The sequence below is a fragment of the Condylura cristata genome, unplaced genomic scaffold (genome assembly GCF_000260355.1).
Source record: "Condylura cristata isolate star-nosed mole 26May11 unplaced genomic scaffold, ConCri1.0 scaffold00035, whole genome shotgun sequence".
In the NCBI taxonomy this organism is placed as follows: domain Eukaryota; kingdom Metazoa; phylum Chordata; class Mammalia; order Eulipotyphla; family Talpidae; genus Condylura; species Condylura cristata.
Genome location: NW_004567136.1, coordinates 8,301,766 through 8,325,613, shown reverse-complemented (window position 1 = coordinate 8,325,613; position 23,848 = coordinate 8,301,766). Strand labels below are relative to the sequence as shown.

Here is a 23,848-nt window from a genome sequence, read left to right as displayed (position 1 = left end):
GAATACCCAGCCAGGTGTACACCCCACCTCAAAAGAATGTCTTCAAGTGGTCTTCTGCTGAAGGCAGGAAATTAAGCTTCTTCTCTATTCCAGGGATCTGTTCAGGTTGTAAACGGGGAGCTCCTTAGTCCCAGGGAGCTTCTGATTTAGCAAACTGGGGGAGATCTTTTTGAGCAGGAGCGTCTAGAGGTCACGTCCTGCGGAAAAGCAGGAGGCCCTTGATCAGAAGCTGGAAGGTGCCCAGTGACACACCTGGGGTGAGGTCTCACCTGTTCTCAGGTGTGGTTCTGGGCGTTCAGGAAGGAGCCCGGCTGCTCCCAGGTCACAGGGCGGTGTGAGCAACAAGGTGCCAGCTTTACTAGTGAGGCCCAAACTGATATGCTGTGAAAATACAACACCTACAGCTGGGAGGCAGGATTATAAAGTTAAATGTGTGGGTAACTTACCGCTGTAAAGTTTTTTGGGTTTTTTTTGTTTGTTTTTTGAGGAGAGACAGGCACAGACAGTATTATGACAGGCTCCGACGTGTACTTAGATATTTCTTCCACCCCAGTGGGACTATAAAGAAGAGGAGGCATCTACTCGTGACCGACTGTGGTGGGGCCACTCGCTACAAACGTCACAGAGTTGGTTTCAACACGTGGGACCATGAGCTACGGGGTCAACGCAGAAGGACTCTGCACCGAGGTCAGTTCAGATGGTGGTGTCCTGTCTATTCCAGAAGCTTCCCTGTTGGAAAGGGGAGCCTTCTACGTACAATGTTCTGAAATGTTCGCCGACACTTTGGTCGTGTCTTTAACAAAGATATTTGTCGGCAGCACCCAAATAAACTGAATAAGTAACTTGGTTGGGGTTTGCTGTTAAAAAAACAGGGGGCAGGAGGGAGTTGTACAGGCCCCCCCGCCGGGCAGCCCTCACTCCTTTATTCCTGAGACGGCAGCAAACACGTCCCCGGGTGCCTGGCGCGCCCATCAGTCCGTCTGCACGTCCTGACCAACGGGAGCAATAACTGGACCCAGGTGCACGTCCGTGTCCTCTGGCTTGCGGTCTGGAGGTCTGGACCGCTGCAGCTGAATCTTCAGCCAGATGTTGCCTCGCTGGCCCCAGGCTCCGGGGGGCTCCACCTCCCACAGGCGCCCCTGCTCCTCTGGATGGGCCAACAGGAACTTCCTGCAGACTGCGGAAGGGGTACAGGCCCGAGTCACAAAGACCTGTGACCCCAGGGCACAAGGACCAGCCTCTGCCGCCCCAGTTCTCCCGGCCGCGCCTGCCCCACCCTCTGTGGGCTCTGACCCCAGCCACCTGCCAACCACCTGCTCATCAGCTCACACATGCGCCTCACCTGCCATCCCAGGCCCCACTGTCGCCCACCCCACCATCGCTGGCTGCAGCTGCTGTGCAGAGTGCCAGCCAGTGGGCGCTGACACCACACATGTTTACTTCCTCGGGTTCTGGAGCTGCCACGTCCAAGGTCAAGGTGTCCCGAGGCCCCACTTGGCCGCCTTCCCCCGTGGCTCATGTGTCTGCCCTCAGTATCTGCCTGCCCGACCGCCTCTTCTTGTCAGGACAAGGCCCCACGGGGTTAGGAAGCCTCTTGCAGGACCTCATCGAGCCCCGACCTGTTTAAAGACCCGTGTCCAAACACAGTCAAGTGGGGTTGGGGCTTCAGCGTAGGAATTTGGGGGCCCACTTGAGGGAAGATACACTTTCACCTGCTTTTCTTAGATTTCAGAGCAACGAAGTTTCCTACCTTCTCTCTTCTACCGTCTCCCCAAATTATAAGGACACCAAACGAAAGAATTTGGGGGGTGGGGCAAAATGCTGCCCATGCTATCACCCAGCCCAGTCTTCCCCACTCTCCCACAACCCCCAGATGCCTCTGTCCTCCTCTAGCTCATTCTCCAGACAGGGGGACTCCAGAGTCCCCTCGGGCTGGGAGACCTCTGTGCCCTCATACACGGGTGAGCATTTTGACATGGCTGTGCCCCAAGTCAGCCAAAGGGATGCGGCCTCCGGCCCCCGCAGATGCCCTCAAGGCTCCACCAGGCCTTGCCTGACACTGTGGTTACCAAGGCAACAGGCAGGTGGGCAGAGCCTACAGCTAAGTATTGGGCAGGTGCAGGTTCAGCTAGCAGAGGGCCAGCTAGAACGTTCTGCTCTCCTGTCTTGACAAATATAACTTCAGAACAACAGGAAAAGCCAGCTTCAAATTTAGAATTCTTGGATGTCTTAGTTTTGCACCAGAACATGGCAACACAAAGCATACTGGCTGCTGCCAGCTGCCCACGCCGCCTCCTCCTCCCGCCCCAGCCCAGTGCACTCGCTGCAAGAGGCCCCCACATGGCTGTGGACCCCCAGACCACACCCCACCACCCACTGGCTGCTGTCCCTAGAGACTAAAAGCATGCAAACTGGTAGTGTGGCCACCCTTGGGTGCACAGATCCAGGGAGGAAGCCCATCCAGGTCTTCGGTGGCCACTTGCAGGAATCTAGGGGTTCCAGTATCATTGGTCTTATCCAGCCTGTAACCTTGAAATGAAGCATCTGTGCATTTTGTGTGGTCCCGAGCCTACTTATTCAAATTAGAACCACACCGCCAGCCCTCTGGGTCTCCCGCTTCCCTGTGATGGACCTTGGGAGGTGTCTTAGTCGCCATGAATCCATCCCACAGCCCCACAGCTATCCACACACGCATGCACACATGCACACATGCTCACACACACACTATTCTATTGGCTGATTCTCTGCAGAACCCTGACAAGTAGAGGGACCTACAGGCCAAGTGTGCAGGAGGGAGGAGGTCTCTGGGAAGAGTTGCACGGTGCTGGGACTCGTGCATTTGGAGTGTGTCTCCCCCCAGCTGCTGCTGGCCCTGAAGCCCCTGCTCCCCCAGGCTTCTGGTGGAAAGGGCAACATGATGAACCCCAAGTTCACATGCAGGAGCAGAGGCAGACTGAGGGCCCAGCGGAGACGGGGCAGCCCCTCCAAACCGCCCTCTTTCTGTGGCTGATCCGTTTCTTATCATTTCTAAATCCAAATATTTCTCAAGCTGGGCCAGGCTCACCCCTGGGGCTCCAATGCATAATCCCTTTTGTGCTGAAGTGGGAGCTTTAGAGGCGAGGGGTGGGGCAGGGAGAGGAACAGAAATCCCACCTGCCATCACCATGCCGACCCCTCCCAACCCCACCCGAGCCAGCCGGAAGGCTCCTGTGTAACCCGCCCTCCTGCCCAAACGCCCCACCTGGCACAGGGCGGGTTTACCTTGGAACATGGCAGGAGAAATCGGGCAACTGACCCCCAGGGCCTCTTCCTCCCGGAAGGTCTGGCAGAAGTCCTGCAGCATGGCCAGGCCCAGGCCTCGGCGGCGGTGGCTCCTTCTGACAAACACGGTATCGAAGACCGGCAGCAGGTAGCACGCACCTGTGCCGTCGCCACACAGGCTGCCTGCAGGGAAGGCAAGAGCGCGTGCTGGCCCCTGGCTGTGTGGCCTGGGCCTTGCGGGACTCCCGCACAGCCCAGTCGCTGGGCCCGCCCGGAAGTGGGCAGGACTCCCAAGGCAAACAGGCAAAGACATAAGAGCAGGTCACCCTGAAGCACCAGGTCTCTGGCCCACATCTGCCCACTGCCAGGCAGCCCCAGGAGATCAGCGCGGGGCTAGAGCAAGGCCGCCCAGGGGCCCCCACACTCGCCGGGCCTCCCCTCCCCGTGTGAATGCAGTTAAAGGACAGGCGGAAAAGACGCAATGACGACTGCAATAAAGAGACCAGTGGGTGTCAAGGGGTTGGGGGGACCAGGAGTGACTTGGTGGCACACAGAGTATTTTTGAGAGCAGTGAAATTTTTTGCAAGATGCTCCAGTGGTTAATATTTGTCGCTATACATTTGTCAAAACACCCGAAGAATGAGCCTACTATAAATACACACTTTAGCCTCACGGACTGGATTGTGTCTCCCCAAAAGTACACTGGTGTCTAAAACACCAGAACCTATCAGGTGACGGTATTCAAATACAGGACCTAGAAAAGCGGTGATGAGGTTGAAATGAGCCCATTCACGTGGATACAAGTGCAACCCTACTGGTGCCCCTGGAAAAAGAGGAAACGTGAGCCCAGAGACAGCAGGGGTTGACACGCCAGAGAAAAGACCCAGTCTGGGCACAGCAAGAAGGGGGCCATCTACAAGCCGGGAGGTCTCAGAGGAGAATCCTGCTGGCACCTTGATCTGGGTCTCTACAGCCTCCAGAACCGGAAGAAACTTAAGTTACCTGAACTGTAGTATTTTATTCCAGAAGCCTGAGGAAAACCTACGTGTGTCAATACTGGTCTATGAACTGTAACCAATACATTTCATTAATGCAACATGTAAATAATAAAGGGAACTGTCGTGTTGCAAATTCTGTACTTTCTGCTCCATTTTCCTATAAATCTAAAACTGGTCTTGAAAATAAAGTCTGTTACATTTTTTTTTATTATTATGCATACAGAACTGGGGTACAAGCCAGAGTTGCAGGGGTGGTGAGAGGATTCACCAGTGTGGGGAGCAGAACAGACAGACTGACCAACTACACTGCTGAGGGGAGCAGTAGGTGGGTCAGGATTGGTCTGCCGCACCCTGTGGGTCACCTCCGGGGTGGGGGATCAAACTCACACCAAAGTGCTGCAACCAGCTTGCAGTGCTGCGCCCCAACCTGCCGTGCCACCAGGGAGGGTCCAAGTCAGTTAACTTTTTAATATACTAGGTATTTTTTAATGAAGTTGGGTCCTTGTCAGATGGACAGACAGACAGACAGACAGACAGACAGACAGACAGACAGACAGACAGACAGACAGACAGACAGACAGATAGATAGATAGATAGATAGATAGATAGATAGATAGATAGATAGATAGATAGATAGATAGATAGATAGATAGAATGCATACAAGAACTGGGGTACAGGCCAACTGTGCAGAGGGGAGAGAGTTCACCAGAGACAGAGTGGGGAGCAGAACAGGCAGATTCACTCCTCTTACTGCTGAGGGGAGCAGCAGGGAGACAGGAGAGGTCTGCTGTGCCCTGTGGGTCACCTCCCTGGCCGGGGATCAAACTCATGCTGCAGTGGCTGGAGATAGCTTGATAGCACTGAAACTTATAACTGAAACTTGTAACTCATATCAGGGAGATCCCACTAAGACTTTTAGAAGAACACAGAGAAGAAAACCTCACAACTTGGGTTAAGCAAAGAGTTCAATGCTGAAAGCACAATCCATTGACAAATATGACTTCTTGAAAATTACATTTTGTACTTCAAAAGACATCACTAAGAGATGAAGACAGTCCATAGATTTTAAGAAAATGTAAGTCACATTTCTGAGAAAAGACATATCCAGATTAGATAAAGAACACTTTTTAATTTTTTTTCTTTTACTGAGGTAACAGCTTGACATACTTTATATGATTTAGAGACACAGATTCACACTTCTTCAAATAATGTTATCACACCACACCTACAACCAAAACACTAAAAAGCCTCCAACGCAGTTCGGTGAACCCCCTCCCCGCCATTACTCTAACCCCCAGACCTCGCCCCTCTGAGCGCCAATACACAGTCATATCTCGTGGGTTTGTTTTAGTTTAGTTTGTTCCTTTGCTTCGTTTCTTTTATACAAAGAACTCTTGCAATTCAGTTTCAAAAGCAAGCAAGCAAAACAGACAGTCTGAGCTGACATTTCTTCAAAGAAGGTCTACAAATGATTAAAAACCAGTGGAAAGACATTCTGCATCAGCATTATTAGTCATTAGGAAGATGCAAACTAAACCCACAAAGAAATGCTACTTTTGACCTACTAGGCTGACTATTCTCAAGGAGACGGGAACCAGAGACCGCTGACAGGACATGGAGCTATTGGAAACGCGTAGGTTGCTGATGGGAACATATAATGGTACAGTCACTTGGTGAGATAATCTGGCAGTTTCTTTAAAAGTTACACATAAGCTTACCAAATGAACCAGCAATTCTACTCCTAGGAAGCCACCCATGAGAAATGAAAACACATGTCCATCCAAAGACTCGTATGCAAATGTTTATAGCAGCATTACTCATAATAAACCCAAACTGGAAACCCTACTGGTAAATTCATGAGCAACATGTGGTATATTCATACCATGGAACACTATTCAGCAATAAAAAGGAATGAAATGCTAAGATATGCTACCACTTGGAGGAACCTCAAAAGCACCAACTAAGTGAGAGAAGCCAGCTGCAGAAGACCACACATTATATCATTCCATTTATATGAAATGTCCAAGAAATGCAAATTGATGAAGACAGAAAGCTGGTCAGAGGTTGCCTCGAGCCGAGCTGGAAGCAGAGGATGACAGCAGGCAGGCAACTTTGGGGGTGATCGCCATCCCTATTCTGGATGGTGGTGATGATTACACAACTTCTTAAATTTGCTAAAAATCACTGAGTGGTAAACTTACAAGTGGCAGATTTTATGGGTTGTAAAATGATCCATCAATCAAATTAGCTTCTAAAAGATGCAATGAATTATATTAGAGTTGCTCAAGTCTGGAAAGAGGAAAACAGCCACTTTACAAAGGAGAAGCCTGGCAGGACACGAAGTGTGACTAGCATGAACCCTCACGTTGCCTGTGAGACCGGCCCTCCCATTCCCCAGGCCACACCCAGTCACTCGTGAGAAACCACCACACAGACCTAAATTAAGGATCATTCTATCCATTTCCTGGTCAACATTCCTCAAAAGTGCCCAGATGGTAAAAGATCAGTCAAACCAAGAAATGGGCACAGATTGGGAAAAGAAATGTAGGGAGAGCTGAAGATGAAAAAGACACTGCTGGAAAATGAATCAAAGTGAATGTGTTAGCTGAGATCACTGGATGGTGGTTATCTAAACGCCAACACGCACGGGCAGTAACTGGAGCTTGCTCTGCATCTCTTATCTCTTCTGGAGATCTAAAATTAACTCAAAATAGAGAGCTGGGGGGAGGGGGGCGGGGCTGTAAGAGAACAGAAACACTCCACCAGCCTCTCCTGAAGGCTTTTCACACTTTCAGATTAGTCCAATAAAACCTACCTTTAATATCAATTCCCAAAGCTGAATCACTTTTTAATAATATTAATTAATTGCAGTAAAACTATGACAACCTAATTGTGAGCAGGAGTGAGGCTATTAGCCAATGGTATTAAAAATGACTCTCCACTCGCAGTCAAAAGATAAAGTCTAAGGAAGTCACACCACGTGGCAGGGTAGCCGGGAGTGGCTGTCTGGAGCCCAGCGGTGACTCGTCCACTCGAGTCCAAGGCCGCTTTTCCCAGTGACTAGTCCACCCCCGGCCCCAATTAAAGACTGAGAAGTAAGCTTTTGTTGGGGATCATAAACCACCACAGACATTACCTCCATTAAAAAGCAACTGCAGGCCCTTCCTGGTGGCGCAGTGGGTTAAAGCACAGCACTAAGAAGCTAAAGCCACTTCCGCATGAGTTCGATGTTCGATTCCCGCCTGCCCCGGAGGTGACCACATGGCGCGGCAGACCTCTCCTGTCCCGCCCGCTGCTCCCCTCAGCAGTCTACTTCGCCGATCTGCCTGTTCTGGTCCCCGCTCTGTCTCTGGTGAAGCCTCTCACCGCCCTGCACCTCTGGCCTGTACCCCAGTTCTGTATGCATAAATAAATAAATCTTAAAAGAAAAAAAAAAGCAACTGCAGTAAGACTTTGCTGAGGCCTCCCTGGTGGCGCAAGGGGTTAAGTCTCAGCACTGGGAAGCTGCTCACAGCCACTGCACCACGAGTTCAATCCCCGGGAGCTGACCCACATGGTGCAGCAGCCCTCTCCCGACCTGCCCGGTGCTCCCTCAGTAGTGTACTTCAGTCAATCCGGCCCGTTCTGCTCCCCACTCTGTCTGCTGAATCCTGTCATACCCCACACCTCTAGCCTGTACCCCAGTACTTGTATGTATAAATCCATAAAAATAAATCTTACCAAAAAGAGAAATTAAAAGATCCTTAGGTGCCAACTGCTAGGGCAAGGATCAGACCACTGTAGAGTGTCACAGGCACAGCCCAGACATGGGGAGCCGGAGACTGGGCATTGGGGAGAACCACTGCTGTTGACAAATCAAGCTATTCAAAGCCTCCCAGGGATGAGTCCTTCCGACGGAAAGGGGACAGGACATGGAGGGTGAGGGCCATTAGAGAGTTGCTGGTCCTTTTCATATTTTGCATATTTTAATTCAAAATTTTGTTAATTCAAAATTGAGTCGTGTGAACAACTCCACACAAGAACGAGCCCCTCCCAAAGCAGAGCCTGTCAGGGCAGTTTCTGCACAGGGCAGCAGCCCTCCTGCCCACCTGCGCCCCCGCAGGGCGTCTCTTCTCTGCTTCCTTTGCAAAGCAGCGGAGGTATCTCCTCTCCACCTGCCACCCTGCAGGCCTCTCCTTAACAAACCTGCCCCTTTCGGGGGCAGCTCTGCCATGTGTGGCTGTGCAAGCTTCCTTTACCCTGCCCACCTTTTTGGATAAAACATCTTTGTGGCATGGAGAAACCTGCCTGGGAAACTTGCCAGAGGCGCTGGTGAGACTTCTCCCAGAGTCAACCCAAGGACTCCGCTCTCTGAACCCAACATCTCCAAGACCGACTTCAGGTCCACTGACATGACATTCTAGGAGGGTGAAACTAAAACGGAGACCAGATGGTTCGATGTCGAGGATTACGGATGCGGGATGGGATGGGGAGTAAGCAGGGATGATGCGAAGAGTTGTGGGGGGGAGGGTTGATGCTGGGGCCATTTCAGCTGTGGTTATACAAGTCAAACACGGGTCAAGAGTCAGAGGCCTGTTGAGTCACAGAAAGGCCGGTTTTACTGTCCGATCATTTTTTTAAATAAAGCTGAAAATCAAGTCACATACCACAAAATGAAGGTGGTAAAAATACGCTAAGAAACCATGTATTTCTTAAACAGGTAAAACTGGCCCCCGTGATCTTATTTATGGAACTATTTTGCCCGTGTCCTTTGTCTCGCAGAGTGGAATTATAAACCACAGCCTCAACAACCCTAAATTAACAGATATTCTCAATCACATGAGTCTAACGAGTGTAGAGAAATTGGACTGCTGTGAAGCCAAGAAGCAAGCCGAGCGCCCCGCCCACACCCAGGCTTCAAGACAACAGCGAGCACTGTGACAAGCACAGACAGAGCCAAGACTGAAGAGACATCGACTGTTCTCGACTTTTAACTAGACACTTCCTGTAGTCAATTCAACCAGATGCATTCGACAGTTTTTTTTTTCCATAAATCATGTGTAAAATAATAGAACATATCGGTCTCAATTAAATAAAATAGAACAATTAAAATAATAGAACATCACGGTCTCAATTAACTTTCGTCTAATTTATTTGCATGCTGCTCCTATCAGCCACTTAATTCATGAAAATAAGCCCCTTTCTTAATGTATAGAAAGAGATGTAGGACCGTGTGGGTCACTGTCCTCCTCAGACAACAGGAGCAGAGTGAAGGGGTCATGCAAATTCCCCCGCATAATACACTCTTCAAGAACCACCTAAAGGTGCCAGCAGGCATCCCGAAGCCCAGTAGAAGGTTAATTTGATTTCAGAAAACTACAACTGTTATCAGTAAAACCTATGCTTTCAGTAAAACCTATGCTTCCCAGCATGGAGTGTCACTCATCCTGGAGACTACGTGGTTGGAAAATCTCCTGGTCAGTAAAAGGTGTCAGAGATCACATTTTGGGACTAGAAAAGCAGCTGTAAATTCGAAGAGAAAGTCCTGGAAGCGTGAGCACCACAGAATAAGTGAGACTGAAATTGAGAGCAACTGTCCAAATTCCTGGCTTTTAGCTAATCACCATTTGAGTGAGGGAAGTCCCGGAGACCCAACACACATGCACAAAAAAAAAACATCAGAGACTAGAGAGATGCCCGCTCTTGAGGAGGGAGCGACTCAGGGCCAGATGGGTGAGGGTGGCACTTTCCCTAAGCGAGGGCTCTGCTCCAGTTGGGCAGCTCGGCTGGCAGGAAGCTGAAGCCGAATGGGCTTGAAGGGTAAAACACCCCCAGCTCAAAGCCAGCAGGAGCAGAAAAGCCACAGGAAGCTTCACTTCAAGCCCCAGTCTTTGTGACCATCAAGCTTGTTGGCATAGGCAAAGCTCTTAAGCTAGATCAAAAGTCAAGAACTCCCGGAAAACACAACTCCAGAGCTGCTACCCTCTATCTGAAAGATCCAGTTTTCTACCAAACACTAAGCGTACAAAGAAATAGGAAAGTGTCATGCACACAATACAGACTGGGGACCTGCCTCAGGTCCCAAAGGTGACCGCGTTCCTGCTTTGTACATCCCATTTACAGCACCAAAGGGTGTCTTTTTGTTTCCACTGGCACCCACCTAAGATAAGGAAGCTCAGTGTGAAGCCCAATCACGATGCCAGTTCCCACCTTGGAGAACAGCTAAAACTTCAATACCAATCACTGGCAAACCTATGAAGCAACTGGAACTCACATATTACAAGCAGCAATAGATCTATAATTATTCCGTGGAAATATCTTTATTGTATCTAAAAATAAGGTGATCCACAAATAGGAAGTAAAACAATTGTTTTTTTCTAAACAAGGGAAGTGTTATTTTTTTTTTAAGATTTATTTATGCATACAGAGCTGGGGTGCAGGCCAGAGGTACAGGGGCAGTGAGAGGATTCACCAGAGACAGAGTGGGGAGCAGAACAGGCCGACTGATGAAGTACACTGCTGAAGGGAGCAGCGGGCGGGTCAGGAGAGGTCTGCAGCGCCATGTGGCTCACCTCTGGGGCAGGGATCGAACTCATGCTGAAGTGGCTTTAGCTTCTTAATGTTGTGCTTTAATCCACTGCACCACCAGGGAAGACCCCCAGTAAAACAATTGTTTTTTAAGTTCAAAAAGTACACCTGACAACTTTTCTTTCCTTTATTTTCTGGACTTGGTAATTGGTCAAACTAAGTGTTGAACAACTGTCGGTTGCCACTAATAATTCAGTTAATGGATGAAAACAATGTGGCCTCCTAAGTGGCTTCAAAGCTTTTGCACCAAACTCATAGAATTTGGTGAAAACAAAGGGGAAGGGAGGTTCAAGCACAGTGACCAGCCTCAGTCTCGGGTCCTTGTCCACAGCTGGCTTGGGGAGTGCCCTGGGAAGGAGGAGGCAGTCACCACCAGCCTGCTGTGTCCCATGAACAATACCCGGATATTACTGCCACCAACAACAGCAGTGAGACTTGGTGTCCCCAGATTGTGGCTTTCACATATCAAGTTAACACTCTTTGTACCTGTTAGTGGGACATCTGTGACACATAAGACTTTGCTGAAGAATAAGACCAGGCAGTTGGTAGAAAATGGTGGTGAAGGAGTCTTCTGGGAAAAGGGAGTTGTGAAAGGTTCCCTTCTATGTTAATTGTTCTCCAGACTCTTTAGTCTATCTAAAACCAAGGAGTAAAGAACTGAAAAAGTGAAGTGGAACCGAACCAACCTCTTTACCCCCCAACAAAAACCCAACTCAAAAACAGCTTCCCCATGGTAGTTTACTGGAATATTAAATTTTTGCAAAAATTCAAAACTTTATAAAAGCCAAATGAGGGAGGGTGGGTAGGCAGGGACCAGTGGGTCAGGGATGTTGACAGCCTTAAAAATTAAAGAAACTATTAAAACAATCCCTTCAGCAAAACAACACTAACTCAATGCTACCTCTAAATAAGTCTCTATAAATAAGTCGCAGTCTTACCCTAACCCTGTTATCATGGCCGACCTCCCTCCCTTCTGAGGTAATGTCTATAAATCTTGGCATCCAGTGTGCTTCACGCCACATGTCAGCTATTAGCAACAGTATTTTTCCTGACAGCTAATTGGTAACATTAAAGAAAAGAAATGAAAATCATTGTGCTTAGGAAGTCATTTTGCACCATTAACTGCAACAAGTATTTTAAGAGGGACAGGGCACTGCCTGGAATCAAAGAGGCACGCTTTTCAACCTGTTCACCAGAGCAGCGAGAAATGTGGTGAAATGAAATCCATACCTTGGGTAGTTTACATGACAGCTGGATTTAGGATGCTCCCTGTGCCAGAAGATTCTCTCCAAGCAAGGCTTGCGGGCCTGGAGTCCGCAGAGCCTGGAATGGCGAGGCAGGGGGTGGGGGGCGAGAGGGGATGAAGGGAAGGAGCAGGGGGTGCCCCCACACTGCCACACCTCTTACCTTTCATTTTGGTCGTGTAAAATCCAACAGCTGCTCCATCTTTCCACAGAATTTTAGCCTGCTCCTTCACAGAGTGAGGTAAAAAAAACATGTCATCATCATCCAAATTTCTCTCCAATCTTCCAAAAATAACGACGTTTAGAATGAAAAGCACAATCCTTTCTCCAAATGACTGAACCTTTGAAGACAAACAAAAAAGAACAACCCGGTAAGAGAAGAAATCAGATGTGGTAAATTCTGAGCTTGGAATCGATCCACACATTGGGGCCAGGTGTGGGCTCCACCGTAATGGGATTCTTCTTGTGCTTGAGAGCCAAAATGTGAATCATAGCTCCTTAAAGAGGTTACCACAGACCCTGACCTTTCACACCAATAGGCCTCCAGGAGTATGGGGCAGCGCCAAAGGAACCCCTGGGATCCTCAGTCACAGACGTGGAATGCAAGTAGACAGACATCTACTTGCCAATGAAACAATGAACAATCCATCTCTCGCCAATGAAACAGGAAGTTACCTCCAGAGGGATCAGGGAAAACATTTCAACAGTCACAGAATGTGTCCAGAAATAAATCCAATCCCCAATTTTAACAACAGCTCCATAATTCTAGTCCTCCATAATTCTAGAAGGTAGGGATATAATCGGGGGATCAATTGCTGCACCAAAACCCACTGATTTCCATGACTGTGATGAATTCTGAGCAGAATCCCAATTCCAAAGGATCACAGGGGCTCAAGGCCCACCCCGTTTTAGTCATGTGGGTGTCTGTCCCACACAACCTACACATCACCAGCAATACCACTGACAAGACTATGAATCCCAAACACATACTACCATCCAATTTTTACCACCTGCCAGGAGAAAAAAATGGGAGCTCCATGCGGCAGGTAATTGCATTTGTGGACTTTGCTGCCCTATTTCTAAGAGGACTCAAGACTTTGCCACACACAGGCAGATTCCAACTACAGGACAGGGCTTTGGGGTCCCAAGTTGGGGTACCTGCTCGTGCCCTGCTAGGCCCTCATCCTTTGCAATGGAGACTTTGGGAAAGGGGAGTTTGGTATAAATATTAACACTTATTTTTGTATTTAATTCTTGACTTTTACTTTTTTGTCATCATCATCACCATCATCACAGTCACTCTTGTTATTGCAATCATCACTATCACCATCATCTTCGCCATCATCATCACCTTCGTCATCATCATCAACCTCATCTTCAGCACCATCACCATCAACTTCACTATCATTTCACCATCACCATCATTATCATTACCAACACCATCACCTTCACCATCACTGTCATCACTATCATCATCATCACCATCATCTTCACCGTCACCTTCTCATCAACAATTCACAACCCTTGCGTGCCTCACTGTACTCTGCTGGTCAAGGCAGAGCACCTACGTGGTCTCTAAAACACTTGTATACTTTTTTAATGCTCTGATAATAAAAAAAGTAAGGCATTTTTCAACACCCTAGCAAATGGCACAAAGTGTTCAGTGCCAGTAAAGTTATTAATTGGCTCAGAATGTAAAATATTTCACCTTCATCTGGAGCCAAATTTTAGATGAGAAAAAGATTTGTGAAAGCCACCCCAACTTCATTCTGAGAAGTCACCACACTCTTGTATCTCAGACAGTGGCAGCCAAAGCAAATTCAGGCTTTCAGAATAACTAGCTGGTCACACAACCTGACTGGTGTGATGTGGGAGGTTAGAGACTTCAACTTATAAAACCAAAAAGTTCAGAAGAAAGCCAGAAGAGAAAAGCAGATTGCATCTGGCAGAAGGGAAATATCCAATCAAAAAACTGGCAGGAGACAAAGAAAAAGCACTTAATTTGTCCAATTTCATGAAGCAGGGGGTGTGTGACATGTGATTTCGACTTAGACACATTTCTGAAAACACAGAACTAAGATCCAGTTCTAATCCCTCTGTTAGGACCACTAATTATGTTAACTGAAAGAACACTAAGAATGTTTTCTTTGGGTACTCTGTGAAGAAGAGCTGGCTAGAAAACAAAATGTAATTAAAAGAAAAAAAAAAGTCAAGACCAAGAGTTCTTACGTGGAGAGGGGAACTTCCCCCAAATGCAGTTGGGACAGGATCAGGGTTTACAATATATCCTGTGAAGTGGAAAAAGCATCCAAGTTTCTCTCTGTTTACAACAGAGACCACATTTTCAAAAATGGTGGGGGGTTCCTCATCTAACCTTAGAAGAACTGACACATGAGGAAAGTAACTATGCTTCGGGGGGGGGGGAATTATTAAGAGTGAACCGATGCTCCCAGCATTCACAGCACCCAACCACAAAACCAACATGGCCCACCATGTGGGTCAACACAAATGGGTAGACTGGGCAGCCCAACCTGGTTCATCACCCTCACATGATGAATCTTTCTTCCAACCATTGTTAATTTGCTGGAAGAAAACCCTTTTCAAAATTATCTATCAAATCCAATAAAACTAGATCTGGAATGGGATCAGAACTGGAGTGAGAAGAGTGCACTGGACTGTGGTGATGGCACAGGGGTGAATTGGTGATGGGAGGCCCATGGGGATTGCAACTGAGATGGAAAATGCACAAAATGAAGAATGATGTAAAAATAGTAACAATAATAATAATAAACTATATCTGAAAGCAACCTGCCCTACATGACAATATAGATGAAGCAGAAGGATGTTATGCTAAGTGCAGTAGTCAGCGAAAGACAAGAAATAATGATCTCGCTTCTATGTAGAATCAAAATAATCTAAACTCAGAAATAGAAACTACAGTCACAGTTACAAAGGGCTAAAAGATGTCAGGGGGTAGAGTGGAATCAAGATGTTGGTCAAAGTGCACAAACCAGTTTGGAAAGAATGCATTCTGGGGATCTGGTGTCCAGCACAGTAACTATGCAGCTAACAGCACTGCATTGTATACAGTCTACCCTTGAAAAACAGACTTGGACTTCAAGGATTCAGTTACATGTGGATTTTCTTTTCTACCCAAAGTCTCCACATTCACAGATTCAACTAACCACAGATTTCAGCTGAATCTAAAATTCTAAAAATGCAGAACCCACAGATACAAAGAGTCAATTGCAAGGACTTGAGGACCTTCAATTTGGGAATCTGTGGTGGTGAGGAGCGCTGGAGGAATACTACGGGGTCACTATACCTGACGCTTTGGAAGAACAGTAGGACTTAGATGTTCTTACCACAAAAAAATAGTAAGTATGTACAGGATACAAGGGGTGTTAGCTAAAGCTACAATGACTTGATACACAGGTATTTTCCAACAGTATGATTGAATCAAATCAACATCTCCATCTTAAAAATTACACAACGTTATCTGTTAATTATAACTCAAAAGAGGCTGGTGGGGACAGGGAAGACAACCCACAGAATGGAAGAAAAACAACTTGCAAATGATATATACAATAGGAGACTTGCATCAAAAATATGTGAAAATCTCTCACAACTCCACAGTTAAAATGTCAACCCCATCAAAAAATGGGCCAAAGATTTTGATAGCTACATTTACAAAGAATATATACAAATGGCACAGAAAAAGTATTCAACATCCTTAGTGCCAGGGAAAGGCAAGCAAAAGCACAATGAAACACCACTTCCCACCCACTAGGAGAACGTAAAACAAGACAGACAGCACAACGTGTTGAGCCATGGCAAGAGAAAGACATTAGACGATGCCATCGAAATGCAAGATGGTGCAGCTGCTGAGGACAGGTGCAGTAGGTGCTCAATATATTTAATGTAGTCACCAGGTGAGTGGACTTTCTACTTCCGGGTAGCGAGGCAAGAGAACTGACAGTGTATCTCCTCATACAACCTTGTCCTTCAGTGCTCAGAGCAGTGTAGTTCACAATAACCAAGAAGCAGAAATAACCCACATGCCCATCACCTGTTAAAACAGGTCAACAGATAGGGTAGAGCCGTTCAACGGAGTATTACACCACAGCCATAAAATAAATGAGGCCATAAAAGTGAATGAAGCCCTGGCATATGCTACACCGTAGATGAAAGGACCTGACGCAAAGGGCCGCGTGTTATATGATGCCACTGATGTGAAATGTCCACAACAGGCAGATCCAGAGAGATAGAAAGTAGATTAACATTGCCACGAGCTGGGAAAGAAGGGTGTGAAGGGTGGCTTCTAAGGAGCAAGGGGAAGTCTATTTGGAGTGACAAGAACATTCTGAAATTAGATAGTGATGATCCATGCAAAATCTTGTGAATGTACTGAGATTTAACGATTTGTACACAATTTAAAAGAGTGAGATTTATAGTAGGTGAATTATATCTTGATGAAGCTACTGTTTGGGAAAAAACAGATTTATCTGAATTTGGATTTTTTTGAAGTGCTCAACACTAAGAGTGGACCTGAATTATCAACTTATCCTCCAAACCAACCCAGAGAATAATGATATTTCATAATGTATAGGTTCCCATCAGAGACCAAGTAGCACCTCAGGAAGCTGTGGCTACAGCCATGAATTCAAAGACTGCCAAGAAATGTCATCTCTCTCCAACTGTGGAATTATAATAAACAATCCAAGCACATGAAAACAGGTAGGTATGACATAAATAGCTCAAATTCCCCACTGGATACTATCTTCTCCATTGCCTTTGCACCAACCAACCTTGAGCCAGGAGGAATCTTCTTGGACCTTTGAGGAGCTGCTATGGCCTTCTCCCTTGTCATCCCAGGTCTGTGCTTTACCACTGTTCTACAAAGGCACAACACTGCTTCAAAGACTGCCTAGCCTGATGCCAAAGAGACTGAATTTGTGTCCAGTTAAATCACTTACAGGGTACATAGCTTAGCCTTGATTTCTTCATCAGCAAAACAAACACCTTGGAAATTTGAGAACTCAGTAACCGCTATAAAATGTCCAGGGAAACACAGTGTCTAGCTCTGAATAAATGCCAATAAACATTACTTGAACACACTAAGAAGAACTTTCCTACATGCTGGGAAGACAGTAGAGATTAGTGTAAGAAGTAAAATATGAGAGGCTCAAGAAGATATAATAGATTTACCCATAGCCAGAAACAGATATGAGTTGCATACAGCCATTTATTACTGTGTTCATGCTGCAGGGTGTTATGGCTTGAATTCTGTACCCCAAAACGGTGACTCCTGCCCCCTCCCCAGTCTATGTTAACGTGATTTACTTGGAAAAAGGGTCTTGGCAGGGGGTCAAGGCAGGCTGTCGTTGATATAGTGGACCCAAGTCCAATATCACTGGTGTCCTTACCAAAGTGTGAGAGAGACGAAGAGAGAGAGAGAGAGAGAGAGTGTGTGTGTGTGTGTGTGTGGACGGGTTTGGACAGAGACAGACACACACAGGAGCAAGACAAAGTGGGAGACACCATGAGTATGTCATCTATTAGCTGAGGGGTGCCCAAGGCTACCAGAAGCTAAGAGGAAAACTTGGGTCCGATTCTACCTCTAAAGCCTCAGAAGGAACCAACCCTGCCTTCACCTTGACTTTGGATTTCAGCCTCCACGACTGTGAGACAATACATTTCTGATGTCTAAGCCACCCAGTCTATAACACAGACTGGGATATACCTCACAGGGGGAACCTGTGTGCTTTCATGCATTAATGTGATCATAATCAGGCAGCTTCTAAAAACTGTTTTGCCAGACCCTCCCTGGCGGCACAGCGAGTTAGAGCACAGCACTAAGAAGCTAAAGCCTCTTCCACATGAGTTCAATTCCTGCCCCTGAGGTGACCCACATGGTGCAGCAGACCACTCCTGACCTACCTGCTGCTCCCCTCAGCAGTGTACTTCATCAGTCTGCCTGTTCTGCTCCCCACTCTGTCTCTGGTGAATCTTCTCACTGTCCCTGCACCTCTGGCCTGTACCCCAGTTCTGTATGCATAAATAAATAAATCTTTCTAAAAAAATTTTTTTTAAAAAGCTGTTTTCCACTGTTTGGAGGTGGAAAACTGCTAAACATGGAGCTTCCCTACGACCCAGCAATCCCACTCCTAGGTATCTACCCAAAAGACACAAAAACACTGATTGAAAAAGATACCTGCACCCCCATGTTTATTGCTGCTTTACTTACAATTGGAAAAACATGGAAGCAGCCCAAATGCCCAAAAGTAGATGACTGGATAAAAAAGATGTGGTACAAATATACAATGGAATATTACTCAGCAACCAAAAAAGAGAAACACATGTCTGTTGCAGCAACTTGGATGGAGCTGGAAAAGATCATGCTTAGTGAGATAAGCCAGAAAGAGAAAGAAAAATACCGGATGGTTTCACTCATAGCAGGAGTATAATGGACCAGGCGAGACAATAACAAAAATAATGAACAACCATATACCAGAGACATTCTGTGGGGGCGGAGTGGGGAATGGGATCAAAAATGGGGGGGGTAGAAGGGGGGAGAGGGGGTAGGGAAGTGCACGGGATTATGGTGATGGCACACGGGTGACATGGTGATGGGAAACGCGCAGGGATTACAATTGAGATGGAAAAAAATGTACAAAATGATGTAAAAATAAACTGTTATAAAATAATTTTTAAAAATTAAAAAAAAAAAGCTGTTTTCTCATTCCACTTCTGTCTACAAGGCCTCACCTTCATCAGACCTTGTCTTGCAGGGTCACAGGTTCTCAGCACATCTTCAGTAGCCCACCAGGACGCCTTTATGTAAACGGCCACAACTACAGAGAAAGTCAGAGAAAATGACATGCAGACCGCAGCCTCAGCACAGCAACACGCAGCCCCTGGGGAGCTGCAGGGAGACGCGCCCGACCAGGACCCATAGCTCGCGCCCTCCCGGAAAGGGCTTCTCAGGCGTCTTCACGGGTGGCGCCCTATTGCGCTCCTACGCTGTTGGACAAAAAGGAGACACACCCCATTGACAAATTCAGAGGGTAAGAATTACATTTCGTCCCTGAGTCTAAAGATGTGCCAACCATTCTCCACCATGTGGAAGTCCCCAATGGAGCGGCCCCAGCATCATTGAAGGGCATGGAATTAACCCTCCTGACCTGGCCCTGGGGCTGGGCTGGGCTGGGCTGGCCGCTGGTTGCTTGGACAGGATTTTCCTTCACTTCACAATTCAACTATCCCCTGAGTTTTCCTGAGGAGAACACAGAGCTAAGAGGTGAAGTAATTTGAAGGCGACAACCAAGAGAGCCTCGGGTGAGTCCAGCCTGGGCCACTGAGACTCCAAGTTCTTTCCAAAAGGCTGGAGAGAGAGTCGGGGTTAGAATGGGATTAATCGGGCCCTCCTTGGGGCGCAGTAGGCTGAAGCACAACACTGAAGCTGTCCATAGCCACTGCAGTGCGAGTTCCATCCCCTGCCAGGGAGCTGACAGCTCCTGGCCCGCCCGCTGCTCCCCTCAGCAGTGGATTTTGTCGCTCTGCCTGTTCTGCTCCCCACTCGGTCTCTGGTGGGTCCTCTCACCCCCTGCACCTCTGGCCTGTACCCCAACTCTGTATGCATAAATAAATAAATCTTTTTAAAAAAGAATGAGATTAATCATGCTGGGAAGTGGGGTGTCTCGAAGAAGAAGGCTCAGGGCTGGGATCTGCAGAAAAAGAATAGTGATATCCCTCCCTCTAGCACCTACTTCTTCAGCCGGATGTCTGATCCTGGGGGCCTTGGAGCCACTAAATGAAAAGAAGCATCTTCCCAGTCAAATTTTTTTGCCTAAAGACTTGGAGGTAAATGTTAACATGAAATAGAAAACAACAGTCATTTGAATGTTTCATATAAGACTAGAGTCTTGAGAACAATTTTTGTGAGTCAATCAGGCCACACTGCCACCATTTCCCCTATGCTCCTGCCCTGTGAGGAATTTTAGGAGAAAACTCTGTAGGCTCCAAGGACATTAGCCAATCATCAAACATTAACTCCACACAGACAGTCCCTCTTGTCCTCAGACCAACAGCATCGAATCCACTATGTCAGTTTCATAGCACTGGCAAATTAGATCATCTCGACAATATTCCAAAATTGATAGAGCCTGCTGAGAGAGAAGAGTCAATTAAATGCTTGACATCTGCCTTCATTTATTCAATGAAATTCATTTTCAAAACGGTAACTACTAGAATTTATAGGGGTTTAAAAAGCCCCAAGGATTATTTTCCTGCTTAACAAGGTGAATCGATAAAAGATGTTGAGCTTACGAATACATGTATTACTGTAATACAGATGTTCAATTCACTAAGACGGTTCTGAACAGGAAACACATTGAGATGTGATGTTTGTATGGTGCCTTACAAGTTTCACGGTGCACTGCAAAGCAGTAATTAGTCACACAACTTGTCACAAAATAGAGTGAACTGTGTATTTTTTTTTCCTAAAACTAATCTTAAGCTGCTAAATATACATGTATAATAATAAAGGTCAAGTCCAATCAAATTTAGCAGACCTAAATGGTCCTCAACACCAACTCTTGAATAACAGGATCAGCGTTCAGGAGAATGGCAGCTTTTGACAGAAAAGCCTGGTACCTGCTTAAGGGGAGCAGGAAGGGGAATTGGTGGCAACCCTTGGAAAGAAGCTGTACCCAGCTCAGCAAGGACAAAAGCCAGGCGTCACAGAACCAGCCTTGGGGCAATGCTCCTGAGACTTCGCAGCCAGAGTGTGAAAGCCCAATGCACACATCTGAGGTTTGGGGGAAAAAATAGACCACCACAGTGCTGGTCAGAACCCTGTGGCTCTCCGCCTTCCAGGGGATGGCGATCAGGGCTCCTCACAGGTCTGCCTCCTGCACCAATTCCACTCCCCATCCTGAAGTGGCAGGCAACGTGGACCACAAGATGTCAGTCATGGGTTTCATTCTAGGACACTCCAACGATCTCCAAACAAGACAGTGAGGTTCCCTAAGGCCAACTCCCAGTGGCCTGGCTTCACCCAGCATGACCAACTGAATTTACCACCCTTGGCCAAGTTCCTGATACATGAACGGCGCGGCCCTGGGCCCCCGGAGGCGGATGAGTAAGTCTCCATCCTTGCCCTGGGAGTTGGCAGGAGGCAGCAGAAGTAACTAAACAAGCTGCTCCGGTGCCGGGCAGGGCACGAAAGGTGCTAGAATCCAGCCGGGAGCCAAAGTGTCATGAGGTCCCAGGGGAGAGAGTCAACTGTGCTAAAGGGAATTAGGGACGCATCGCTGGGGAGTGCCACCCCCGGCTCTGCGTCCTTGTGGGCGAGGTTTCAGCAGGCAGAGAAGCTGTGAGTGGGGTAATGCAAGGGCAGAGACACAGAGCCCTACCAAAGTCAAGGCCAAGGCCACACTCAGGGCAGCCCAAGTAGTGGAAATAGCTTAGACCTAAATCAAGGAGCAGCTGGGCTACAAAGATGACAGACAGCAAGGTAGCAGGGTACAAAAAGTCCATCACTACAAAAAGTCCATCACTTTCCATAAATCAGCAATGAAAAAGGGAAGCTGGAAATGAAAAATGCAATACTATTTGGGGATACATTATCTCCCACAAAAATGAAATATTTAGGTATAAGTCTTGGAAAACACGTAGACGGTGCATTTGAGAAAACTATAGAACTGGAATTAAAGGACTAAATAAATGGAGGGCTAGATCCTCCCTCCCCTGTTGTTACGAGGATACTTCTTAACTTGAGCTTATAGAGTCAGTGTGACACCATCAAAATCCGGGCCAGTTAGAACAGCTGGTTCTAAAGTCTCTATAGAAAGACAAAAGACCAGGGTGGCCCACAGGATGTAGAGGAGAAATGCTGGAGGACGAATGCTACTAGACTCTACGACTTAAGACTTACTGCAGAGTGACCGCAGTCAAGACAGTGTGTTACTGCTGACGGGCAAATAGATTGGTAGACCAGGAGACTGGAGATAGAGCTCCACTGACTGAGACAACAGAACTTGAACCAAGGAGCAATACATAGAGCAAAGATCATCTTTTCACAAAATAGTGCTGAAGTCACTGAAATTGACAAGGATAAAAAATGGACCTAGACAAAGACACTTCATAAGCCCCATCTCAAAACAATCAGGAGCTTCATTCATTCACCAGATGCTAGCAGGGCACAAAATGACACAAAGCCTTTTAGTCAGGACCCTCTGTTCCTAGTGTAGGGAAAGGATGTAGACGCCCGGCCAGAGGGGGCTCAGGTGTGGCTTCTGCAATTACCAGTTGGGTGACCTTAGCCCGCCCCCGCCCCCAGCCTTGAGTTCCCACCTGCCGAATGGAAACCACAACATCCTCTCAGCTGGTCATATGTGGGTGAAGTCAAAGAGTTCACCTCACCCAGCTGCCTTCCTAAGGTATTGAAGTTACTCTGCGGTTTCTAGAAACTTCCTCCACCTGCTTCAAGGATTGCTCTGGGATTTCAAAAAGGAATGGAAAATGCTGTTATCTAGTGGCTTTTACAGTGCAACAGTGGAATAACAGGCGGCTTGGTGGCCGCCAGGGCCTTCCTCGCCAGGCTCTGCACTCTGGCCTGTCTTTGTGGTTCAGCCCCTGCCACTCTGGGTGCTCCTGGGGTGCCCATCTCCCCCCGGACACACACCCCTTTCTCACCACTGTTCCTTTTCCTCACTCAGGGGCCATTCTGTTCCTCACGCTCCCTAGGGGGTGTGGACAGTGGACACACATTCTGCTGATGAAGACACCCACCTCCCACCAAGATTTCTAAACCTTTTGTCTTGCCTAAGACTTTTTAAAGGCACAAAGCCCTTTTCTTGCTTGAACACTTTTCTCTTCTCAACAGTAAACAAGAAAAACTATCATTTTTAAAAGTCAGCATGATTTTACCACACACAGGTCAGAGCAGCTGATTATCACAGGCCCCTCAGCCAACAGGCAGTAACAGTGGGGAGCCGCCCAAGAACAGTTCCGAGGACCCCCTCAGCCAGCAGGACGGGCCAGCCACGCCCCATGTGCAGTGGCCGGCGTCCGTGCCGTCTGTCCATCTGCTGCTCCGTCTACCGTCCTTTCCCACCCAGTGCAGTGGACAGCAGAAGGCCGGAGGGCCACGGGGCCCTCCAGACATCAGGGCACTGGGGCTCATGGTCACCCACATGCTGAGGACAAAACCCATCGTGAAGCCACTCAAGGAATTAAATGCAAGTGCTAGCGTAAAACCTTACACGGGAGAGGAGACAGCCTGGGACAGAAGCAGAAGGAGGGAAGTCAGAGCCACACAGTGGGCTGTGGAGCAGAGGCCATTCCGATCCAGGCTCCATGGAGGGTCCAGAACTGCACCGAGAGTGAACCAGGCCCAGTACTGGGTTGGGGGGTGCGGGGGGACACAGAGGCGGGAGCTGCGGGAGTGGGGGCAGCCGTGAGACCATCCCAGCCCTGCCGGGCGCCCGGCAGAGGTCACTGACCTGCAGGAACAGCGGTCACCACGCCCCACGGCCCAGCCCGGCCAGCATCTGCCAGCAGCGGGGTCCGCGCCGCTCACGCATCCACAGCCAATTCTGTTTTCAGGAGCAGCTCAGAGGACGCAAGAAACTGCTGAAGGTGCCGCATCTGTAACCGGGAGCGTGAGGGCCGGCGTGACCAGGTCTCGCTGGTTCCAGGCCCTGCGCCCACCGCTCAGCTTCAGAAGAGGAACGGACAGAAACAAGAGGGCAGAAGTGGGGACCAGGCCCCCC

General features: G+C 47.8%; 1 protein-coding gene across 1 annotated transcript in view; it reads right to left on the bottom strand.

Annotated features, from left to right (window-relative positions):
- Nucleotides 1-971: 971 nt before the first annotated feature.
- Nucleotides 972-23,848, bottom strand: part of FAM169B (family with sequence similarity 169, member B) — a 41,592-nt gene continuing 18,715 nt past the window's right edge. The window contains exons 4-7 of the mRNA XM_004692962.1: nucleotides 18,840-18,925; nucleotides 12,235-12,412; nucleotides 3,262-3,444; nucleotides 972-1,177 (exon numbers count right to left, since the gene is read on the bottom strand). Of these exons, the coding sequence (XP_004693019.1) occupies nucleotides 972-1,177; nucleotides 3,262-3,444; nucleotides 12,235-12,412; nucleotides 18,840-18,925 (653 nt within the window). The remainder of the gene's footprint in view (nucleotides 1,178-3,261; nucleotides 3,445-12,234; nucleotides 12,413-18,839; nucleotides 18,926-23,848) is intronic.